This window comes from Hemitrygon akajei, chromosome 8 (assembly GCF_048418815.1).
Source record: "Hemitrygon akajei chromosome 8, sHemAka1.3, whole genome shotgun sequence".
Lineage (NCBI taxonomy): Eukaryota > Metazoa > Chordata > Chondrichthyes > Myliobatiformes > Dasyatidae > Hemitrygon > Hemitrygon akajei.
The window spans coordinates 66543013-66556495 of NC_133131.1; the positions used below are offsets into that span (position 1 = coordinate 66543013).

Consider the following 13483-nt stretch of genomic DNA (forward strand, 5'->3'; position numbering starts at 1 on the left):
TTTCTGGATTTACACAATATCCTGCATGAAGTCTTCAAAGGGCTGTAGAGAACAGCATTTTACTTTTATTTTATTGAGATATAGTGCAGAACAGGCCCTTCGAGCCACGCCACCAGCAGCCCCCAATTTAACCCTTGTCTAATTATGGGACAATTTACAATGATTTATTTAACCTACCCACCAGTACATCTGTGGACTGTGGAAGGAAACTGGAGCACTTGGAGGAAGCCCACGAAGTCGTGGGGAGAGTGTACAGACTCCCTACAGACAGCGATGGGAATTGAACCTAGGTTGCTAGTACTGAAAGCCATTACATACAATGTGCAGACCTACAATGTTGTGCCAAGCCAGCTAAAAAGTAAGTTTAAAAAGAACCAAAAAATCAATCCCTCCTACTTACACAATATCCATATCCCACCATCTTCTTCATATTAATGTGTCAAGCTAACTATCTCTTAAAAGCTTCTAATAAATTTGCCTCTTCTACCACCACACCAGGCAGTGTATTCCAGGAATCCATGACACTCTGAATAAAACATTTACCCCTCACATTCCCTTTGATCCTACCCCCCTCACCTTCAATGCATGCCCTCAGGTATTAGACATTGTGCTAACTACTGCACTACTGTGCTGGCCCATCTCACCTCATGTACTCAAACCCCCTTCCTGTGGTCAATATGCTATTTGCCTGCCTAGTTGCTTGCTAACTTTGAGTGACTTGTGCACAAGAACATCCTGATCCCTCCTGATCAACATCTTTCAATCTGTCCAAGTCAAGCACCGTGCTGATTTGGTAGCATAACTCTTGACTCATTGTTTCACATTCTGAAACAGTCCAATAGGACTATAGGAGTAGCTACAGCAGAACCTGGCTCGCTCACCACTTGTCCAAGGGTGTTGCACATCTCCAGGCACGCAGGTTTGATCTTGTCTTTGGGTGCTATATGTACGCAGCTGACATATTCTCTCAGCAACTGTGTGAGTTTCCCCTCACTGCTTCAGTGCCTCTCAAATGCCAATGATGCACTCACTAGGAAGGTGGTAGGGTAATTGGGGAGGTAAGAAAATTACTGGAAATATGAGGAGAAAAATGGCATTAGGATATACAGTAGGCCATATGGGCCAAAGGGTCCATTAGGGTTATCTTAGTCAGAAAGATAAAAAGCCACAAAGAAAGAGGGAATGAGGAAGGAGCTGTGAATTGTGAAGCAATTAAAATCAAGGGACCCGAAATGGAGCTGCATTCACCTCGTGGGTTCTGTCTGCAGCAGGTTTTAGAGATGGTTTGTCCAAGGTCATGGCACCATTAGACATTGTCTCCTGGTAACCACTTACCTATGCTGCACTTGTTACTTGATTGACCCACTGGATGTGACCTTTGGCCCACTGTGTATGTGCCAGTCATCAAGATTCAATCACTACTGAGCCCGTTTCCCAGCACTTGGTCTTCAATCCTCTCAAGCATGGTTAGCATGATGTAAGCACTGCAATCACACAATGCGTCAATCAGGCAAAGTAGCCTATAGCAAGATACTGGCATCTCATTCAAGGTTAATCACATGCTGTAACACACATGTGTCAATTAAATGTAGCTCACTAAGTGTGTTTTTTTTATCTTCAGTATTTAGGTATGAGGTTCAACAAACTGGCTCGATACATTGGGACCATTCTCTACATCATTCTAACAGTGAGTACCATGTCTGAGCTTCCACTATATTCCTGTCCATTTACTTCCAAGGGACATGATTTCATCTTTTTTTGTAGATTTTTCTTGGGATCAGGGCACTGCTGTTCGTTGAGAAGATGGTGGTGAGCCAGCTTCTTGACCTGCTGCAGACATTCAAGTAAAATGAAGTGAGGAGCAACCTAAATTTCAACCGACTAGCAAAAAGGTCAAATTGGTGTGTAATTTGGAAGGGAACCTGTCGATCGTGGTGTCCCCAAGCACCAATTATCCTTGCCTTTGGAGGTGGAAGGAGCAAGTGTAGGAGGTACTGAGAACTGGAGTGTATTTTGTAGATGGAGTGCACTGCAGACATTGTCCACCATTAGTGGAGGAAACAGACTTAGGCTAGTTGGTGGTGTGCCAATCAAATGACAATTACAGAGTATTCTGTCACATTCCTGTGTCTTGGACATGGTTCAGAAGCCTTGGGCTGTCAGGATATCGGTCATTCAGCACAGGGTACCCAGCCTTTGACCTGCTCCTGGTCATCATGGTATGTTTGTGGAAGCTTCTGCTGTGGTTCTGGTAAGGAAGATGATAGTGAGATCTCACTACCTAAGGGATAGGTAGTTGTTGAAATGGCACTTGTCTGACGTATCACCACTTGCTATTTCAAACGAACTTGCCACTTCTCAGCCCATGCCTGAGCATTGCCCAAATGCAGGGACAGGCTGCTTCATTTGCTGAGATGTGAATAGAGCTAATCACTGTGACAATCCCTCTCTGACATTGTGAATGGAAAGAAGATCATTGATGAAGCAGCAGGAAATCATCGAACTTTGGACACTGTCCTGAGCCAGACACTGCAGTGGAGCTGGGATAACTTGACCTCCAACAACCACAACCATCGTCCTTTGCGTGTGGTATGACTCCAACCATTGAGTGTTTATTTCCCTCAATACCCATTAACTTTAGATTCTCCAGGACACCTTGATCAGGTCACGTGCTGTCTTGATGCTACATGTTTGTCTCCCTCACCATGAAAGTGGTTCGTGAAAATAAACTTATTAGAAGGTAATTGGCCATATTGGATTGCCCTGCTTTTTGTGAACTGGATGTACTTGGGCAGTTTTTCAAGGGTTAGATTGGGTAAGGAAGCCCCTCATTTATTGTAGTATAGTACCACCCTAAGGAGCAATATAAGTGGAAAAGGTGACATTAGTTTAAACAAATGTAATTTAACATTAAATGCATTGCCTGTGAATGTGAGAATGAAAAATGTTACATGGTTTATCCTTGTAATTTTTTTTATTATGAATGAAGTTCATTTTGGTTAGTTTATAAAAATCCATATCATCAGGAAAATGTCAGTGTTGAAACTGTACTGGAACTACTTAGATAGAGTCATGGCTAGTTCTAGACCATAGGTTTCCACTAAAGCTAGTCTGATCTCAATCTTTACTGTATCTAGAGCCCTCAGCCATTTCCTGATAACTTATAGAGTTGGCTCAAGACTGCCTTTTGTGATGGTGGAAGAAGCCAAGAGTGGCTATGCATATACTACTTCTGACCGAACATGTTTGTGAATGTTTACACGATAAGTCCCATCTGGTTGTACCTTGGAGCCTTCTCCTTCAGCCCATTAGACAATAGACAATAGGTGCAGAAGTAGACCATTCGGCCCTTTGAGCCTGCACCACCGTTCTGAGATCATGGCTGATCATCTACTATCAATACCCAGTTCCTGCCTTGTCCCCATATCCCTTGATTCCCCTATCCATAAGATACCTATCTAGCTCCTTCTTGAAAGCATCCAGAGAATTGGCCTCCACTGCCTTCTGAGGCAGTGCATTCCACACCCCCACAACTCTCTGGGAGAAGAAGTTTTTCCTTAACTCTGTCCTAAATGACCTACCCCTTATTCTCAAACCATGCCCTCTGGTACTGGACTCACCCAGCATCTGGAACATATTTCCTGCCTCTATCTTGTCCAATCCCTTAATAATCTTATATGTTTCAATCAGATCCCCTCTCAATCTCCTTAATTCCAGCGTGTACAAGCCCAGTCTCTCTAACCTCTCTACGTAAGACAGTCCAGACATCCCAGGAATTAACCTCGTGAATCTACGCTGCACTTCCTCTACAGCCAGGATTTCCTTCCTTAACCCTGGAGACCAAAACTGTACACAATACTCCAGGTGTGGTCTCACCAGGGCCCTGTACAAATGCAAAAGGATTTCCTTGCTCTTGTACTCAATTCCCTTTGTAATAAAGGCCAACATTCCATTAGCCTTCTTCACTGCCTGCTACACTTGCTCATTCACCTTCAGTGACTGATGAACAAGAACTCCTAGATCTCTTTGTATTTCTCCCTTACCTAACTCTACACCATTCAGATAATAATCTGCCTTCCTGTTCTTACTCCCAAAGTGGATAACCTCACACTTATTCACATTAAACGTCATCTGCCAAGTATCTGCCCACTCACCCAGCCTATCCAAGTCACCCTGAATTCTCCTAAAATCCTCATCACATGTCACACTGCCACCCAGTTTAGCTGTCCATGACCCTTCCTGACTCAATATGGTTGGACTGAGTTTTGCCTTGTTTGGCCTTAATACTGTTTATGGATTTTAGCATGTAGGTAACCTTAATGCGTAGCTTCGTTAGGCTGACACCTCAGCTTTAGGTATGTCTGATATTCTATCACACTCTTGAGCACTCTGAAACAGGGGTGATAGTAATGGTAGAATATGTCAGACCATGAGGCTGCAATGAAATACATTTTTGCAACTGGAGGTGTTCAGATGTGAGGTGCCAGGTTGTTCTGAGTCCATCCCATTGAGCATGATTGTGGTGCCACACTACATGATGGAGGGTGTCCTCAGGTCAGAGATGAGATTTTGTCTCCTCAAGGACTGTAGGATAGTCACTCTAGCAATGTTATCATGGTCATATACATGGGTCACAGATAATTTGTATGCTATTTTACATTATTTTGTTTATTTATGTAACCAATTATGGGAACTCAAGCACCCAGAGGAAACACACACGATCACAGGGGGAACACAGACAGCTGTGTGAATTTAACCTGGGTCACTGGTACTGTAATAGTGTTATGCTGGCTGCTACACTACCTTGGACAAGGTTAAGTATGTTCACTCACTACCTGCTACAGATCTGGTTTGGAGTTTATGTCCTTCTGGACTCAACAGCAAAGCTGCTACATAAATGGTCTAGGAGGTGATGGATACTGAAGTCCACCAGGTCAACTGCGCCGCATGTTCCTGGTACCTTCAATCCTTCTCCCAAGTGATGAAAACATCAAGCGAGGGAGGATGGTAGGTGATAATTAAGAGGAAATTACCTTTCCCTCGTTTGATCTGATACCAGAAGGCATCTGGAAACTATGTTATGAACTCCCAGGGCTAATGCCTCCCAACATTGTATCACTACCTCAAGTGTGACCTTGCCACTGGAGGTCCAACTGTATCGGGCTGCTGCTTGTTTAACCTATGTGGCATCAGCCATTATAGGCATCGGTGCACAGATGCTTGTGGGGATGGTTTTGCAGGGTCTATCTCTACAACAAAGTCATCCCCGTGACTTTACTGTGAAGTCCCTTCATTTATTCTTCCTCTGGATAGGATAGTGGAGTGAAGGCCCGTCAGTGTATCAATGTTGCATCTCACACTCAATAGATCATGCTGACTCAAAAGGAGCTGCGTTTGGGCAAGAAGATAAGAGGTAAGCAGGTGGTTGCCTTCCAAAGAGCGCACAAGGATACCAATGGAGATTGCAGGCAACTCATATTAAATTCAGATCTTCCATCTTCAAATTGGCAGTCTGGTGAGACCTCACAAACTTAGTGGATTTAATATACTGATTTAAACTACTGATTTAATATAAAATAATTATTGGAGAAAGTATCGAATAATGATACCAGATGTCTTTTTGCAGATACTGTACACTGGGATTGTAATTTATGCCCCAGCATTAGCATTGAATCAGAGTAAGTATATATTTATTGTTGTTGCATGTAAGAATTCCAGATTTACTAACCAATTATAGAGTAATCATGTCATTGCCACACTCTACTTCACTTGTAATTTCTCCCAGCTTTCAAAACTAATGCCCTGTAACAAGCTGAGGATAACCAAGAATGTTGGCCCACCACAAGCAAACAAGGGAATACAGTGGATTCCAGTTAACTGGGACACATCAGGACCAGTACATTTTTGGCCCAATTAAGTGGCTGCCCTAATTAGCAAAAGCTTCATGGAAATAGTTCAAAAGACAAACTGAGTAACAAATTATATAGTCAAATGAAATACAGAACAAATTAGATACTATAGTATCTAACTCTGTATTAGTTGATAATAGTTATTGATGGAAGAATTCATCTGCTGTACATTTTGACTATAAAAGAACAAATTCAGTGCAGATAATGGACTGCCTTAATATAATGCTGTTGACAATTGCATCCTCCAAATCTTCATTTTCATTGTAACATTCAGCATGATTGTTGATACCTTCAAACTCTTCATATTTCCTAACTTGTTGAAGTAATGAAATTGTTTCATTTTCACTCCCAATTGTTTCTGGCATCTCCGAGCCTGAATGCTTGAAACTGCAGTGAGCAAAACAGTTCTGAATTTCTCTCCAACTATCAGCAACAAAATTCACTGCTTTTTGAAGACAATCACATGCGACTAACACTATTTAAAAACTGCTCGCTCGAAGCACAGTGCAGTGTCTAAGGGTATGCAAGAGTACGCGACTGACACTTGTCAGAAACTTATCACAGTATCACCAAATGAGGGAAAATATATGTTCCCAGACACCGAATAAGGATTACCGGCTCCCATTCCTCACAGAAGTGTGGAACTGTTGCCTCTCAGCTCAGATCACAGGGTTCTACTGCTGCAGGTTTTCACAGGGACCGCATGGGTCTCCTCTCACAAACCAAAGATGCCCTGATTGGTAGATTAGTTGACTGCAGTACATGAGTAGAAACTGTGATGGGAATGTGAAGAGAATAAAATGGGGGTAGTGTAGTCAGTGCCAATTCAGTGTGGGCAGAGCTCATTTCCATTCCCCCTGCAACTCTATGAATCCATTCCCAATTTTAATGACACTGTTGATCTCAATTTGCACTCTCTTGCTCTGTCATTGTTGCAGTGTAAAAGAACCACTTTCCATCCAGATCCTATGAGCCCAGGGCCCAAGTAATGCCTTCCTGCAACCCAGCTGGTCATGTGACATTCATCATCCATGGAAGGTCATATGACCAGGTCCCTCACTCGAGCTAATGGCATCACTTCCATTGTCTTCACGAGTGATTGGGAGAAATGATTGGTGATGGTTCTCTTTTGCAAATGGGCATGGTCTCACATCACACATCAGTCAAGCAAGGGCAGAACTAAATAACATCAGGGGGACTCCCTCTCTCTGGCCTGGAAAGAAGCTGGAAAAATTAATATTGAATACAAAATAAACGTACTTGTGTCTTTTGGGCTGGTAGTCAGTTATACAGGCAAAATTAATCAGGTTCACTTCTACCCCTCCACCGTGGGTTCCAGACGGAGCAGGAGATCTGGGTAAAGGCTGACACTTTACTCAACCGAAGCATCCCTCCCTTTCTAACTGGAGCTGTGTGGCTCACCAGGCCAAAGGCTGGGAAATGTTGGTGAATGGCAAGCAGGCAATCAGATGCTGGCTTATCCACCAGTCACTGTTTGAAAGTGCAGGCAGGCAGCACCAGTTACCCTAGTAATCGGGTGTTAATATGACTCTGAAGTACGTTGCAACCCTGCCTGTTCCTCATGCTATTTGAGTTGTTTCTGAGCCAGATATACCACATGTGTGCATTAGTGGATAATCCTGCTCCTTCTTCATAACAGATTCAAAAGCATCACTCACAATTAACCACTTTGGTTACTATTTCCATACATTATTTTTAGAACAGTCAGCCTTGCATGACATTAACTGGTTACATGTTAGATCATCATCTCAGACCCATCCACTGTGAAGTTAGCTACAGTTCCTCCTTAGCCATTCACCTGCTTCTGCAGTTTTGTGGAAGAAGTGTATACTCAGTCATCCTGTTATTTGTGACATATGTCCTAACAGTTTATGATCTCCCAAATTCCACTGCTGTGACTGGCACTAAAATGTTAATTTCTGTTGGTATATTTAATTTGGTTGTGCTCTTATGAAGTGGTTTTGATATGTTTCACGTGTTATAAATGCAAATTATTGCCTTACCGTTCTCAAACTTTACTACAATGGAACCTTCCCCCTCTCCAATGTGTGTTCCTTCTCTACTCTCCCTCTGCCATGATCAGTTTTTATTTCAACCATATGTTTAATTTTATCTCCAGTGTATTTAATTCTGACTGCAATGTGCTTATCCTTCTGAATAACTAACATGTGCTTGATCTTGCACAGTTCTATGCCTTCAATCTTCAGATCTCTGTAGTCCTTGCTTCCCTTGTCATTGACATGAGATCTGCACGTGTCCACTTTAAGGCAGTTCTGCCCACAATGGTGTCTGAACTGTATTAACTAATAACATGAAAAACTGTATTTATATTCTTATGACAGGGAAGTATTGTGGATTCTGAAACTGAAAATGAAAACGGAAAGAGCAGTACAAACAGCATTGGTGAAGGCAGGAACAGTTACTATTTTGACTGCCTTCCATCAGAACATAGTTCTAAGCTCTGGGTTATGTGGTTCTAACGTTCAGCCTGCCTCTCTTTTGATATGTCCACACGTTCCTTTATCTTTCATTCTGCTCCTCATGCCTGAATGTCTCTCGACCTTTCTCTTTGCCTGTGGATTTCCATCTATCCCTGAAAATCTCTGAGATACGATTTTTTGCTTTTCTCATTCTTCTGCTTGCTTCCCTGCTGATATTTCTCTCACTGTCTCCAATCTACTGTTTGTTTCTGGGATTACGGTCATTCTAACCTATCTAATTTTGCAAAGTGAAAAGATTACCATAGAAAAAGAAATTTATTCCTTGTACTAAATTGGAACACCTCTTCTTTTCATCAGTAACTGGATTTGATCTCTGGGGAGTTCTCGTTGCAACTGGGCTTGTCTGCACCTTTTACTGTACTTTGGTAAGTTTAAGTCCTGCTAGATTAAGCATGTGTAATGTAAGTATTTCATTTTAGCAGTTTTGTAAGAGCAGTCTGTTCTGCTTTCAGCCTGTTTGGGTTTGAGCTGAGGTAAGAGGCTTGTTATTCAACTTAGGAATGTGCTGTCAGCCATTTGGGATGGTGGAATTGGGAGAAGATTCTGGAGAATGCTGGGTCTTTGTCTTAGTTGGCTGGAGCTGGAAGGAGAGAGGTGAAAAGATGGCTGAGGATGCCGTCCCGGTTGCACAATGTGCTTGGTGCAGATGAATAGCTTCAGGAAGGAAGAACCAGTACTCCCGTGGGAGACCCGTTCATTTGAGATGAATTTCAAGTGACATTTGGAAGATGGTGTGAGCTTTCACACAGACTGAGGGTCCAGCGTGTGAGTGACAGACAAGTTCCAGATGAGCTCCAACTTCAGTGCACATTTGACTGTTTAAGAGTAATGGGTCCTTTATGTGTGTGTGTCTTTTTTTCTTTTTGCTTAAATCAGAATTCTAAAATATACTTTTTAATTGTATGCAGTGAACGATCTGTTATTTCTTGCTGGGGCAATAAATCATACAGCATTCATACAAACTGGGGTTTGGGTGGGTGAGAAACTCCAACCTCATGGAGTTGGCAGGACCAAAATTATATACATCCTAGACATATGAAGCCAGAGAAGAAGGTGGGGTGGATACATGTGTTTCTTTTTGTGTCCATGGGCAATCATTGTATGCAATGCCATGAGTTGACTTCCCTTGCTGTTGTTGTGCAAGTATTTGAACTAACTTTTGAACAAAAAGAAGGTTGTCTTTTGTGACTCAAGTGTGTTAATACTGGTGGATTAGTGCAGATATGCTGGTGGAAATCTAAAAGTACATTGAATTAGTAGAGGTGTGTGTTTGTAGAAAGGGTAGGTATATTAATGATGTCATGTTTGTGAGGATATGCTGGATGTGAGTTTGTGGAGAAATATTGATATAGGAGTGTAAATACGTCTCTGTTTGCTTTGGTTGAAATCCATCATGGACCTGCAAGGACGGAAACCAGTGGGGAAGGGATGTTTCTAAATGTGTACTGGTGTGGATATGTTTTTATGATGTGCATATTTAGTGAATATTTCTGTTGGTGGAATGTAGATGGATGTGTTATTGAGGGTGAGTTAGTAACTGTGTATGAATGCATGTTAACATATGTACTGGTAACAGTGGAGAAGTGTCAGCAGTGTACTGACGGGATAGGCACTGGTTTGGCTGTACATTGAGAATGTGTTGGAGAGATTAGGGTGGGTTAATAGGATTGATTTAAATTCCTTGCAGCTCAGTGATGCGGCCATGGGCATGTCACTGGGGTTTAGCAGGTGTGAACAGCTGCTTATTGAAGCCCCAGTCCTGTGAACATACTGAACAGGGTACTTGCCAATTTGAGCTGGGGAGTGTAGGGAGGTAAACGATACCAATGTTCTGCTGTCTTATGAAAGTGAAACCAATTATTGATTGAACAAGGTTGCAATCTTCATGCAAGATCTGTGGTCAGTGGTTGTGAAGATTTTCAAGGGCAGGGAGAGGACTATCAGATACTTTTGGGGACAGGAACAGTAGAGAGAGATGGCTGTACTCTAACTGTATAAAGATAACCTGCCAATGCAAATACACTGTGCCAGCTGTCATACAGATGTGTGTGGCAGGTAACAGGATATCATTGCATATCTTTGAGGTCTGTACATTGCACTTCCTTTTAGAGTCATGGAGAGTAGAGCGCAGGAAAAGACGCTTTGGCCAATCTAGACCGGGGTGAAACCATTTAAACTACCTACTCCCATCAATCTGCACCAGGACCTTAGCCCTCCATACCCCTAACATCCATGTACCTATCCAAACTTCTCTTAAACTTTGAAATCAAGCTCACATGCACCACTTGTGCTGGTAGCTCATTCCATACTCTAACGATCCTCTGAGTGAAGTTCCCCCTCATGTTCCCCTTACACTTTTCACCTTTCACCCTTAACCCATGACCTCTGGTTATAGTCCCACCCAACCTCAGTGCAAAAAGCCTGCTTACATTAACCCTATCTATAACCCTCATAATTTTGTATACCACTATCAAATCTCCTCCAGTCTTCTATGTTCTAACCTCTTCAATCCTTCCTTATGATTCAGGTCCTCCTCACACTTGCCTGCATTAAATTCCATCTGCCATTTTCAGCCAATTTTTTCCAGCTGATGCAGATCCCTCTGCAAGCCATGATAGACTATCTCGCTGTCCACTACACCCTCAATCTTGATACATCCACAAATTTGCTGATCCAGTTAACTACATTTTCATCCAGATTGTTGATAGGGATGACAACCAGCAATCCCTACGGCACAGGCTTCCAGTCAGAGAGGTAATCATCTACTACCACTCTCTGGTGTCTCCCACAAAGCCAATGTCAAAACCAATTTACTGCCTCATCTTGAATGCTGAGCCACTGAACCTGCTGCACCAACTTCGAATCTGGGACCTTATCAAATGCCTTGCTGAAGTCTACGTAGACACGATCCACTGCCTTGCCTTCACCCACATTCCTGGTAACTTCCTTGAAAAACTCAAAAGATTTGTTAGTCATGGCCTACCATGCACGGACTCATGCTGACTATCCTTAGATCAGTCCATGTCTATCAAAATGCTTATATAACCGGTCCCTTAGAACACCTTCCAATAACTGTCCCAGAAATGATGTCAGACTCACTGACCTATAATTTCCTGGTTTATGTTTGGATCCTTTTTTAAACAGCAGAACAACATTGACTATTCTCCAATCTTCTGGTACCTCTTCGTTCACTAAGGATAATTTAAATATCTCCACTTGGCCCCAGCAATTTTTGCATTTGCCTTCCTCTAAGGTCCAAGGGAACACCTTATAGAGCCCTGGGGATTTATCCACCCTGATTTGCCTCAGGATAGCAAACACCTCCTCCTCTGTAATCTGTATGGGGTCCATGAAGTTGATGCCTCTTTGCCTCACTTCTACAGGCTCTGTGTTCATCTTCTGAGTGAGGAGATTGAAATGATGCCAAAAAATTATTTAAGATCTCCTTCATCTGTTTTGGTTCCACACATGGATTACCACTCTGATGTTTTAGGGGACCATCATCAGGAACCCCGACCATCCAGGTCATGCTCTCTTCTTGCTGCTGCCATCAGGAAGATGGTACAGGAACAGTTATTACCCTTTAACCATCAGGCTCATGAACCAAAGGGGATAACTTCACTCAACTTCGCTTGTTATATCATTGAACTGTTTCCACAACCTATGGACTCACTTTCAAGGTCTTTTCATCTTATGTTCTCAATATTTATTGGTTATTTATTTATTTATCTACTATTATTTCTTTTTTCTTTTGTATTTGCAAAATTTGTTGTCTTTTGTACATCATTTTTTATTCGTCCTGTTGGGTGTTGTCCGTCTTTGAATTTTTTTGGTCTCTCTTGATCCTCTTGGGGCATTGTTCTTGGATTTACTGAGTATGCCCACAAGAAAACAAACCTCACTGTTATATATGGTCACATATATGTACTTTGAAAATAAATTTACTTTGAACTTTGAATTTTTGAACATCCCAGAACCAACATCCTAAGATCTGCAATTGTTGCGGTGATTCCCCAATTGCTGTTAAAATTATACGATTCAATATTTGGGAAACTGTCCAGTCACATTACATAAAATTTTCTTTATCTTTGTTCCCCAGTGAATGAAATTTTGCATGTACCTTTATCATTGATTTTTGTCAGTTTGAAAATTGTTCTTGACTCTCCCTTATCTGATTGTTGCCTTGTTTTCTATTTTCTTGGTTAATGATAGAACCCTGCTGGTTGAAGTTAGGTAAATGATGCCTAAATGTTAACAGATGTTTCCCCCAGATGTGTGCCATGGCCTTCTGCTGTGTTGATGCTGGCGATCAACTCCATGTTAAGCATCTGGTGGGTTTGTCAGGAACTCCATGCCTCTCTTGAGCTGGAATTAATTTTGTTGGGCTCTTTGGACCATCATACGGCACCATTCTGCTTCTCCTCACTTCTTCCCATGTTGTCCCAAACAATCAGCCTCTGGAAGTTCCAATCAGCAGAAGCTGTCCCCAGCATGACTATATTGAAACATGCTATCTTTCATGTCGTTCAGCTTGTTGTGACCTGGAAACCAACCCACTGTACAGAATGTCCTCAGGGATATGATTGTTTTTCATCCAATGATTACAGTTAACCAACCTCAAATACTGTTGGCTTATAATGAATACACAGTCTCAGACCTGGTAGACTCCAGGACATTGAAATAGAAGACCTTGTTCCAGAAGAGGATGACCAGAATGCACCTGAGACAGTGAAGGTTAAATATTTCTCATGCACTCTAACCTCTAATGGCATCCAAGGAAGCCCATTGAGTCCATACAGGCTCTCTGTACAGCACCAGAAGTCAGGAAAAATCTCGTATTCATGAATAAGGACAAGGTTCAGTCAAATCATTAATTGCATTTAGCATTATTACAACAAAAAATTTAAAAATTATTGCATTTGATTATAAATCAGTAACTTACAAAGATTTGTGCAAACCCACACATACACAGCAAACGAACATTAGTTACAGTGAATGCTGTGGCTATTCCTGAGTCTCATTACATTTTCTTCTCTCTTTTAGCAATGGTGA

The 13483-nt window shown here is 42.0% G+C and overlaps 1 protein-coding gene across 2 annotated transcripts in view; it reads left to right on the forward strand.

Annotated features, from left to right (window-relative positions):
• The window catches only part of slc5a8l (solute carrier family 5 member 8, like), a 78126-nt gene that overhangs the window by 38317 nt on the left and 26326 nt on the right, over window positions 1-13483 (forward strand). For both annotated transcript variants that reach the window (XM_073053953.1, XM_073053952.1), the window contains exons 3-5: window positions 1622-1687; window positions 5627-5678; window positions 8729-8796. In XM_073053953.1, the coding sequence (XP_072910054.1) occupies window positions 1622-1687; window positions 5627-5678; window positions 8729-8796 (186 nt within the window). The remainder of the gene's footprint in view (window positions 1-1621; window positions 1688-5626; window positions 5679-8728; window positions 8797-13483) is intronic.